The 12,070-nt window shown below is 41.2% G+C and overlaps 1 protein-coding gene across 2 annotated transcripts; it reads left to right on the top strand.

Moving 5' to 3' along the window:
• The first annotated feature begins 5,787 nt into the window (after window positions 1-5,787).
• Window positions 5,788-10,149, top strand: LOC147458024 (uncharacterized). 2 transcript variants are annotated; one of them, XM_086512785.1, is made up of 8 exons: window positions 5,788-5,938; window positions 6,181-6,238; window positions 6,453-6,605; window positions 6,749-6,834; window positions 6,934-7,017; window positions 8,731-8,769; window positions 8,848-8,881; window positions 9,286-10,149. In XM_086512785.1, the coding sequence occupies exons 3-8, from the start codon at window positions 6,467-6,469 to the stop codon at window positions 9,876-9,878; spliced, it is 975 nt and encodes a 324-aa protein (XP_086368911.1). In that variant the 5' UTR covers window positions 5,788-5,938; window positions 6,181-6,238; window positions 6,453-6,466; the 3' UTR covers window positions 9,879-10,149. The 2 variants fall into 2 exon arrangements, with proteins under 2 accessions (XP_086368911.1, XP_086368912.1); XM_086512786.1 differs by lacking the exon at window positions 5,788-5,938 and adding an exon at window positions 5,956-6,056.
• Window positions 10,150-12,070: the final 1,921 nt, after the last annotated feature.

Here is a 12,070-nt window from a genome sequence, read left to right as displayed (position 1 = left end):
TTCCTCCACATGGCACACTCTCTTCCATTTCTGCCCTGACCACCTTCTCTAAATGCTCAAAATTGAGATCCTCTAGTTGATAGAGTTTGCACAAGGGAACTATCTGAAATGACTTCGGCTGCAAAAATGAGTTGCTTATTGATATCCTTGATACTAACAAGGAAAGTGTCCATGTCATCTTCCTCATGCATAATCTTTGACTCTAGCTCTTTACGCAGCAATGCAATATTAGCCTCATCGCGACTTGCATAAAGACCATCTAGAATATCCCAAGTTTGTTAAGGTGATTTAGTTGAGCAAATGTAAGAAGTAATAGCGCACTTCACAAATAATGCATGAGCCTACACATCTCTAACATCCCGATGAGCCTGCTCAACCGTAGGAAAAACAAATCTAGCAACAGCAATCCTATCACCAAAACCTGCAACATCCTCAACAATGCCTACATCCACAGGATCACGATGTACATCAATGCCCTACCCAAAATTCCAAATTCCCTTTGACACAAGAACATTTTGCATCATGTAAACCCACATTGGGTAATTGTCCTCCTCCAATTTATCCTCTGTAGCAAACATCTTGAACACATTTGTGTTGTTGTCAGCCATGGCAAGTGCCTACGCTGCCCGAAAAGAGGAGAAACAAAGTGGGACTAACGCGTGCTATATAGCACAACCCAAAGAAGACTGCAAGGGACCTGTTATGCAAAAAATAGCTCCGATAAAAATTTTGCACAAAAGGATGAAAATGCTTGCGCAAGACTATCTGTACAATGGAAATGGAGGCTGAAATGAGCCCGAATCAAAATTTTGAGCAGATCGGGGGGGGGGGGGGGGGGGAACATCCTAGTGAGGGAAAAAATGTCCCGACGGTCCTAAGGGTGTTCACACACATCACTACCATATGTATATGGTAACAATAACCTATAATCAAAGCATTTCAAGGGATGACATTTCAGATGGGAAGCCCACGAAGGACTATTTGTTCCTTCTTAAAAGCATCACATTTAGCCCCAAGGGGTCCACCTCAATATATGTAAGTGTAGCATGTGAGTTCACTTGGAGGGATTTTGTATATACCAAAGAGTTACAAAACTACATGTACAAAAATAGGTTTAAAAATGAAAAATTGAAAAACAGTTACAAGTTTATGAAGGAAGAGGGGTCTTTTAATTCATGATGAAGTGTGTGCATAGAGGGGTTTTAAAAATACCTCTTGAACTCATGTGCTATAGGAATTTCTGAAAGGTGGACCCCCCTGGGCATTTAACTGACATATCAATTCAATCACACCCAATTATAACATTTGGCTCACTAGTCACCATATGCTCTCCCATAACCCTCGTCGATGGATAAAAACCCTCATCGATGCTCACCAATCACCATATGCTCTCCCATAACCCTCATTGATGGAAAAAAAAATGACCCATAGCTCCCTTTTGTTGTACTTATCAACTAAATATCCTTAAAATGTAATGTGCTTTCCAAAGTGCACCACATTTGATATACATTTTGACTAAAACATTGTCAGGCACAACTTTAATCGTATTCACATCAGTTTTCCGTGCTCATGGATGTCCAAAACTATGGAGAGAATTGTATCGGCCATAAGTTGAGCAGTCAATGGCCGATTTAGCACTGCGAATCACATGTTTTAGCCCATGCCAAGCACTAGCAACCAAAACCCTTTAACTATAATTCAATCTCTTGGCACACATCTTGATGCAGGTCCAAAAACAACAGAACCGACCCTTGGTTATTCTTGCATGTTCCATATCTTCCTCGTTCAGACTTTGATTGACGATTGTCGGATGGTGTGCGGTCTTGCTAGGAAGGTGTGTAACCTATGGCTGTGCGAGTTCGTGATGAGAACCACGTCAAACACTTTGTGAAAAAGTATTTATGAAAAATCACCATATTTATGAAAAATCACCAACCCTCTTCCAAACAATGGTATAAAGTTTAAGAGCATTCGTGACAAATTACTCCTAAACCCTCTCTCCTATTGCGCTTGGGATTTGCTTGTTCTTGGAAGCGAGTTCGTGACGAAAGGATCACCAATTCACATCCAATTCTTAAAAAGAGAAATAAGAAACACTAAACTTTCAGCCATGAAACTTCAACTCTCATACAAAGCACAAATCCCATTCAAGACCCAAAACCTCTTTCATGGAATCATGTAGCGTTGCCCCCAATTACATAGTCGTAACTTCAAACAATCGAAAGGAATACTCAAGCTTCCACCTTCACGAAGACCATTTTCTCATTTTGCTGATTTAAGAGCTTCTAAATTGAAGCCTACACACCATTCTAAAAAGGGGAAACCCTAATTCATTCCCTCACAAGCTCAAATACAAGATTGCAAAGAGGTGGGACTACACGACACATAGATTGAGCCACAATTAGAATACATTCCAATCAACTTGATATCATAACAAAATCTGGCATAAATCATAAGAGAAAACTCAACAATGCATATAGATCCTTATCTTTTCATCTTGTGCCCACAAAATGGCATGACAACGTGAAGTCCAAAATGAATGATGCTATGCACCATCACCAACCACAAAAGATTGAGCAGATTTGGGTTCCAAAATCTCAACTCTTAGCAAAAAAGATGGAAATGAATATTATCGTAAGGGGTATAAAAAATGGGAATAAAGTTCTCCAAACACAACAACGGATGGTCCCAATGAAGCTACTTCAGGTACAAGGACTCTATGAGGGTAACTCTCAAATATGGTCACCTAAATTAGTAGTTTAGCTTGAAACCACTAAGAAGCACAATGCTTTTTCCAAAGACAACCAACCACAACCAGGTGAATCCCTCATCCTCTTCTACAAAAACAAGGCTTTTACAACAAAAATAGCTACATATGGATACCAAAGCCTAGGGTTCATCAAGTCAATGGGACAAAAAGGCAGATGCTAGATATTGTCACGCAAGGACCAAGAATGAAATGGATTCCCAAAATGCTATTGGAAACTCATTTACAGAGAACCAACCCATATCTATAGCCTCTTTGTAATTTAAGATATAAAGCAAAGGTTCAAGAGGAAGAAACCCTTAAGAGCCTAACAAGTTTCAAAAGGCCCAGTAATCCTCGTTGCAACCTCGGGACCTGTTTCACAAAGTGTTAACAATGTACAATGCAAGAATCAAGAGAAGGGGGAATTTGCCAAATTATTGGACAAAATGATGGCATGCAAAGAGCAAAACACTGAGAGAGGCCTAAAATTTAAGAGCCTATGGCAGTGGATTTTTTACCTTCACCAAGTAAGTCAAAGTCGGCATTAAAAATACATGGCAAAATAATCAAAGTCGTGTAGCTAAGCCAATAAATGAACAAGGCATTAGACTCAAAGCTTCGAGTAATGTTTTCTATTGTTTAAGATTCTTAGCTATTCTGAGCATTGCTCGAGCTGGTAGAGTTGACCATCTAAGTCATGTCGCTCATGCTAGGATAGGTGTATTTTAAGTCCGAGGGAGTGAAGACGAATCCAAAAGACACTCATACACTTAACACTGTGAGGTAAGGGTGGAAAAGCTTCCACAGTGAAAACCCTTCTTGGATTAGTTGAAGCTAGTGAGACATCTTTTGATGTCACATGATACCAATGTAACATTTAATGGCCTAGTAACTTGTGTGTGAGTGCTTGGGTGGAGAGAGCAACAAACACTATAACACCTAGTTAGATAGCATGAACAATACTTCAAAAGAGAGAGAAATCAAGCTATTGACAATAGTTGAGGACTGGATTTACATGGAGCCGGTCCCCCCTCCAAAAGGCTTTGTAATATGGTTTCTCCCATCAAGAGAGACAATTTACAATACAATTATTTTGTGAGGTCTTGGGTATGAGACCGTGAGGGAATTGTATTGTAAAATGTCTCTCTTGATGGGAGAAACCATAATACAAAGCCTTTTGGAGGGGGGACTGGCTCCATGTAAATCTGGTCCTCAATTCTTGACAATAGCTTAATTTCTCTCTCTTTTGAAGTATTGTTCATGCTATCTAACTAGGTGTTATACATTTTGTTGCTCTCTCCACCCAAACACTCTTGTTATTCTCATTAGGAATCTATTTCAATGAAATGCTCACTATGTTCATGCTATTTTTTGCTACACACAAGTTACTAGGCCATTAAATGTTACATCACATGTGCTACATTTGTTCCTTGAAGCACCCCCATCAACTCTACTACTGCACCGCATGCTTTTTCCTTGAAATTCTCTTGTTGCATATAGAGTGTCCCATAATTGGCACTTGCATTATGCACTCTTGTTTTGTTTCTCCCAGGCACTCACCTTGCATGACTAGGTACTTAAATGCCCAATGCTCAACTTCAATGAGAGCATATACTTTTTTGCCACCATGTTTTTTTCCTTTGGTCATCCGGGTTTTAAACCCTAGTGTAGAAACTCTCACCACTATCCTCTTGTACATATTTTTTCTACATGGTACAATGGGAATAAAAGGCTTACTACAGGTGCTCCATGGAAAAAGAATCAATTATGGGGCACATTTTTCAACTATGTTTTGCCACGAGTGACCTAGGATTCACTATCAAGCACTCATCAAGCACAATGCTCCACCAAGGAGAATGTGCAACAAATGAGGGCACATATGTGTTGGCTTTTGGCCAGTTAACTTCTAAGTTTCGCCGATTGCAAAAACTCTAACGTTGAGGGGAATGGGGCCAATACTCTAATGCGTCAATTCACATGAAACCTCTGAACTACGAGAGTGGTATCCAGCCCACCAAGAGGTGCTTAGTAGGCAAAACGATAGTTTAAGTCCTCAAAGGAGCTGTCCTTTCACTAAAACGCAGTTACACTCTTTGGTCTAGAGTGTTTGAACTAAAATCAAACACAGCCCAAAAAAGAAAGTCTAGCGCAGAGGGTAATGGGACCAATACTCTGATGCAACCTTGAGATGGCCCATCACTTTTCATTCCATGCGTTGTCATTAAAGTTTCTCTAAATGCAGCCATTGTTGAGTCTTCTGTGAAAGGAGATGGCTTTTAGTTCAGATACAATCCTGCTATCCATGATGCATCCATGTCAGTTGCTGCAGATTCACATGTGTGGTATTTCGACAATGGTGCTACAAAGCACATTACCTCACATCGTGAATTGTTCACCTCTCTCGAGTCTGTCCCTCATGGGAATTCAGTCACTTGTGCCAACAATGTCTCTTATCCGGTTTAGGGGTTGGAAAGATTGTGCTTACTATTGTAAATGTTCTTTCACACTTGTTGATGCACTTTATGTACCTGGGATCAAGAAGAATCTTTTGTCTGTATCTGCACTTGCTAGACTTGGATTTGTAGTCAAATTTGTGGATGAGAGATGTACAGTTCATGATCTCAGTTTTGGTGATGAAATTGTTGCATCTGGGCTTTTGTGTCGTGGGTTGTATAAGCTCACTTTGTATGATAGGTGTGGACAAAATTTTGCAAATGCAGTTGCAGATTCAAGGACTGTTTCAGATGCAAAACTGTGGCATGCACATTTTGGGCATCTAAATTTTGCCGATTTGCTGCATTTGCAAAAATCTGATATGGTTGCTTCTTTGCTGTCTCTTGAAACACCTGTCAAACATGTTTGTGAAGGTTGTATTTTTGGTAAGATGGAACGTTCGAAGTTTCCAAAGGATGGTTCAGTTACGCCGACATGCAGGTTGCAGCTTGTGCATAGTGATGTTTGTGGATCCATACAAACTCCATCCTTGGGCAATCACCTTTACTAGCTTGTGCATACTGATGTTTGTGGGTCCATACAAACTCCATCCTTGGGCAATCACCTTTGCTGGCGTGCGCTGGCACCTTCCTTGCAACGCTGCCACAGCACACTTTGAACCGCTTGTCTGATGTGCGCGAATCTGATTCGCTGGCAGGACGTGACCAGTCCCTGCCGCCGCCTACTGTGAACCCGGTAACGTCGCTAAACCTTCTAAACGTCGCTTCAATTCTCAGGTGGACAAACAACTCGTGTCTTCGAAGCTTGAACTTGCATGTTGATCCGTAGCCCTTATGTGACTCTACAGTACCAGGCAACGCAGCATTCTTTTCTGCGTTTTCCTCTTCGTCCCGAATTTAAGCGCATTTCACTCATTTTTACTTCTGCGTTGTTCTTGTAGCACACAGAACTTGAGCATACCATTCCCTTATTTGCAGGTTTTGAAGTGCGGCGCAGTTGTTACTTGATGCCTACCTCGGCTTCGACTTTCCGCAGGTTTTCCTATTTCTGTTTGATGTTTTGTTTACTACTCCGACTTGCTGCACTTATGTCTTATTTTCATAGCTCACATGGCTTTGCAATGCTTTGGCAACTTTCCAAAAGCATCATGCAGATCCCAGTTTCTTACGGCTGTGCATGAGAGAGAGAGAGAGAGAGAGAGAGAGAGAGAGAGAGAGAGATCATACAAGGGCTTGTTTATGTCCAACAGATAGTTATCAAAGCATGAGTCAATGCAGTGATCTGAGTGAGGAGTTAGATGTGGTGACAGCATGTTTAATTGATCACAAAGTTCGAGTTCAAACAAAGTCCATAATGCTGAGTGGAAATCTTCTCGGAGCAGCAAGCTTTGACAAGGACTATGGTAATGAAGTGCATTCAAAACATAAGCTACTAACCTATCGATAAAGGATATGGTCCAAAATGAGGGGAAAGTTGGTTGTATTGTGTGTCCTTGCCATGTATTTCTCATAACCCTCTGTTTTGCAAATTTGTTTCTTCTGACAGGACTGGTGCTAACCTCTTTGAATGAAAATGTTCATCCTAGAATGGTTAAGGTCTTTTTGAAGGATATTGTGTATATCGCTGCTGAGGTGAGTTAAGAAAGTTGAACCTGGCTTGCCAAGGAATGTCTGCATGTGCATATGGGGAAATATGTTATAAACAGGTTTATATTTTCTGGGGCAATGCAGGATGTTTCTTTGAACCTTGACGAAGCCAGAATGCAAAGAATCCTCGGAGCGACTGATGGCTTCCTAAGCTTGCTACAAGGACAGGTGAAAGTCGCAAGTCCTTTAACATGTAATTAGTGCACCATCAATAGATAGGATCATGAACAGTTGGTGACTTGCAGAATTTTGTTCCCCAAGTGCCAATGACATCAAAATTGTGGCTTGCTGACAGCGAGTAGAGAGGCTGTTTTATGGCTGCTTAATTCAGAAATCTCCAAAGATGGAGCTGAAAGGTTCTAAGTTCATGTGAGTGTCAATAAGGGGAGGTCGAATCTGGACTTGTCATGCTTATTGTTTGTAGTGCCTGAAAAGGGGAGGTTTAGGTAGCTTGAGGATTGGCACTTAGCATGCTATTGTGCAGGTCTGAGATTGATCTACAGGCTGAAGAGTGTTGGAGACGGCAAGTAGCCTTGCTTACACGGACGGGGCTAGCATGAGAATCTCAATCGGCCCACTGCTCTCTCATACCGCTCTCATACAGTGCATAGAGTGAAAGCAACCCTCAATAAACTTCTGTATGGAGGGACAGTGTTAGAGCTTTGTTGGCAGTGGATGTCCACAAAGCAACAATGCATTCTGCATCCTCCGTCCCCACCTTTCTCTACCAGATATGGTCCAGTGTAGAAAAACTACATATAAACCTTGCCTGTCCTGCTATGCAGATGGCCTCCCTCTCTGCATATGTGCTTAACTCCACCCACGGCCAGGTCTAACCTAGGTTTATGAGAGGGAGTGCCCTATTGAAGAGATGGACGATTGAAGGTGTATTGCTGATCTCTGGGGTTACTGGTATTTGGAACCAATGCAGCAATAGCTGCTAGTCTGTTATTTGGTATCTGTCCATATTATACCTTAATATTGAATGTCTGGTGGCAGAGCGGTAGGTACCTGGGATTTTCATACTTATAGATGCTCTTTTGGATAGATGAACGTGTTGGTCTTCCGTTTTTGGTATTGTTTAAGCCTGGAGACAGTCAAATGCGTGTTTGCAATCGTTCTTTCTTTTCGAAAGAAACTTGGCTTTCTTTATTCACATAAACAAAACATGCTGAGTGGTGTTCTTCTGAAGATTAAGTGCACATGGGCAAACATTTGCCGAGGCATCTTGGCTACGTTCCTGTAAGCTTAGGTTAGATGAAGATGGAGCTGATGCAGTTACTGTTCAAGACCTCGATTCACAAGAGGAAAGAAAATCACAGAGCAGCAGAAGGCAATTAGAAGTGCTTCTTCTAAAAATTGCTTGAGAAACTTATATCGCAATCTGTGGTCAAGCCAAGTAAAAAAGTCCAAAAGAACAAACGTTTAGTAACAACATTTATTTGAACTACCTTGCAAGCAATAGAGGAAAGCTCATGAAAACTTTGGATATAGTGAAAGCTGACAGTAGAGGTGAAAACTGACTCTGGTATGTGTATGATGCTTCTTGTGAAGCCTTAAAAGTTAACTCACGCTTGGATGGGGAGATTGGATCAAGCTTAGTAGTTTGCACTTGGGACAGTGTTAGTTTGATATGACTCCTGGCAATAAAAGTGAGATTGCGCAAGACAGCACTCTGCATGAAACAAATCATAACATGTAAGTGCGAGGCATTTATTAAACAGAGAAGAGGAGGGCCCTTTGCTGCATTTCTCAAGTAGACTGTGAGAGTCAAAACAAAGATGTCTTTTTAGCTTTTGGCATGTCTTTGTCTTTGTTTGCAAAGGTGCCATTACCTTTTTTTCAATACGGTATGCCTCAAAGATTATTGGATGCCTGCAGGCTGCTTCAAGCTATCCAGATTCCTCACATAATCTGCAGGTCAGTAATATCAAGGGTAGAGTCCCACAGTTGTGAAGAACTTTACCTCACAGTCTTTTCTCTGCTGAAACTTTGCAGCCGATCGTGCCATTCACACAGCCTTCTCATTCAGGTTTGCTTGAGCTTAAAACATGATCTGATGTAGTTAAAATTTTTTTTAGCCCCAACTCTGTGAATAGCTTGCTTTATTACATTCATCGCAAGTCACCAAATCGACATTATTTAGGAATGTGGAGTGCTTGGTTAGTGTTGATGTCGTAGGTTTTTGTTCTGGTTAGAGCTATAGCAGCCAAATCCAAAGTAATGGTGAAGAGTTTCTCTCTCTAGCAGAGCTAATACATCTGCTATATGATAAAGCTGTAATGGAGCTCCTTCACTTTTGTCACCTCTTCGTTTTGTTGTTTACAACTTGAGTCTATTGCATGCATAATAGCAGTCATTAACTTGTGCCTCATCTTATTCACTGAATAAAGGTAAAAATTGCATAAAAACTAAAATTATGTAACCCATGTGCAGGCTATTATCATGAAGGGATGCATTCTAATCCACAGGCCCCAAATTTATACACCCAGCGCCCAGTTTATACACAGTATGATCTTAGTGGCTCAGCACAAATGCAGCCTCATGTACCCATTCAGTATAATCATGATTACCGAACGCCTCCAGCTGCTCCATGGCAAGCTTCACATGGGCACTTCTATTACACTGCTCCATCACATGATCCAGCAACAAGGGATCCAAATCCAGACCATGGTCAATTTGTTCAACCGGTTCAGAACTTTAATTATGGACCCTCCCAAACCTGGCAATCGTATCCTCTGCCGCAACAGTATTCTCCACCACAACAAACATGGCAACCATATCCTCCACCGCAACAACAGTCTCCATACCCACCACTGCAACAATATCCTCCATATCCTCCTCCACCGCAACCGCAACAACCACCACCGCAACAATATCCTCCATACCCACCACCGCAACAATATCCTCCGTATCCTCCTCCACTGCAACCGCAACATCGACCACTGCAACAATATTCTCCATATCCTCCTCCATCGCAACCGCAACAACGTCCACTGCAGCAATATCCTCCATACCCACCACCGTAACAATATCCTCCCTATCCTCCTCCACCGCAACCGCAACGACCATGGAGATAGATTATGTGCACACTGAGTGCTGACATTGTCATCAGGCACAAACTATGAATTTACTGTGGCAATGTATTTTGTTTTGCATGTACTTTACGTCCTTCAGGAACCTATGAATTCTGGCCGGGCCATGTGTTCTGGGAAAGTTCATTCATTAAGGGACAGTCTTTCTAATTACTGAAGTGTAAAAGTAGATATAATTCAAATCAACACCATCGTTTTCTCTTGAGCACTTATGTCCAAGCTCGGTAGCTCTTCTTGGTAGCAATGTCGTTCCATATTGGCACCTTGGAAAGCATCTGCTCCCTAAAGCTCACAAAGCTCTCCATGGCTCTACGCAACTACTGAGATTTTCATGGCTCCTACTATCTAGAATTTAAACACATTTCCAAGCCAGCCATGGTTTCTTTCAACAACAACACAGCTTTCCATGGCTCAATGGTCGTGCCATTGAGCCATGGTTGCTTTCAACAACAACACAGCTTGCCATGGCTCATAGGCCTGTATCCCTCTTTTTTTATATTTTTTAATTACTTGTCAGTTTTTTTATTCCCGTGCATCAGGCTAGGCACCCGGGACCGTCCTTTGCCTTGAGATAAGATGGTCTTCCCTTGGCATCCTTTTGCATTCTTGTTATTCATCCAAAAGAGATCATCAAAATATCTAAATGGATATATGAGGCTCCAGGCATTTTTTGATGTAGTTGTACTCTAGGCCATTTGAGCACAAATTGCACCACATAGGACACAACGATCAACTTGTTTGAAACACCATGCCTACTCTTGCCTACTTGAGCAATGCTCAAACTTTCAATGCTCAATGATCCTTTTCCAATGCAAGATGAAGTGATGTAGCTACTCCATTCATACGCAAAGAAAACATTGTGTGTGCATAATGACTAAACAAGCATGCCTCCTACTCCTCCTTACTATTAAGCACAGCCTAAGACACTATAAATCAATGAAGAAGCACCACACAATGACTAAGCACTCAAAAGGATCAAGAAAAATTAATTAGCTACTTCAAATGCACTTGCACAAAGCAAAAGAGAGACTAGAACTATTGGTTCTAATCAGATTTTCAACCATCGTGCATAAGGGAGCATGTGGGAGTAAAAGAATAGAAGAAAATAGCTCCTTGGAGTAGGTGAAGAAGCTATGGAAGCTTTTCACTCCTTGTTGCTCACAAAGCAAACCTGATATGACAGGCTATCCTACTTTGGAATCCTCAAAATGAGCTAAAAGGGACTATTTATCATACTAAAGCCAAAAAACTAGGATTCACATTTGACTAGACAACATGGGTTAGTTATAGACCCGACACTTAAGCTTTGTGAGCATCAAATAATTGCAAAAAAAAATCACCTAACTTTTTTTATCAACTCCTAAGGCTTTCTACACCAAAAAGTGGAATTTTACATATCCAAAATTACATGCATTTGAATAAATAGGCTCCACTAATTACAACTACCTTCTTTGTTCCCTTTAGCTCGTTTCTTCCATCTTCAATCCTCTTCGTGGATTTTCCATAGCTTTAACATACATTTCTAGTTGTGTGTACTTAAGGGCACATAACTCCCCCCTGTTGACTTGGCATTGTGTTCTCATATGCTATTCGTCCTTTGGAGGAGGTGATTGCTCCTCTAGGTACTTGCTGCTTCACGCTCTTCTTCTTGATATGCGTGAGCTTGTAGTTGGTTCAGATTCTGGTTGTGGTAGACGGAAAGGGTCCTCCATTGTGGTTTGTGGAGTTTTAGGTGGAGGTGGTGGTGACCAAGCTGGTGTCTTCTGTTTAGTGTTTGTGCTTTGGGCTATAGAACAATAGGCTTGATTGGTAGCTTTGCTCGTTTGACCAATTTAGTCAAATAGTCTTTGACCAATTTAGTCAAACAGTCTTTTAATTTTGGGTGATCTATATTCAAGTGTTTGACTTCTACTTTAGTCTATGATATTTGTTTTACCTCAAAATATGAACAAGCTTTCCCTTTCTTTGGTTTGTTTTCTTTGTGGACTTTGCGCCTACCCCCGGTTCCCTACCTTATTTTTTGGACCTCTTCTTTGTTCGCGCCACCATACTCCCTGCAATAGAGGAAGTGGCTTAGGAGTTGTATCAAATAACATTTTTTTGTAAGGGCATGCAACCCTTTGAGT

The sequence above is a fragment of the Adiantum capillus-veneris genome, chromosome 5, assembly GCF_014529385.1.
Source record: "Adiantum capillus-veneris isolate H3 chromosome 5, ASM1452938v2, whole genome shotgun sequence".
In the NCBI taxonomy this organism is placed as follows: domain Eukaryota; kingdom Viridiplantae; phylum Streptophyta; class Polypodiopsida; order Polypodiales; family Pteridaceae; genus Adiantum; species Adiantum capillus-veneris.
The sequence above is the reverse complement of the archived record's forward strand: the minus strand, read 5'-3'. Positions and strand labels throughout refer to the sequence as shown.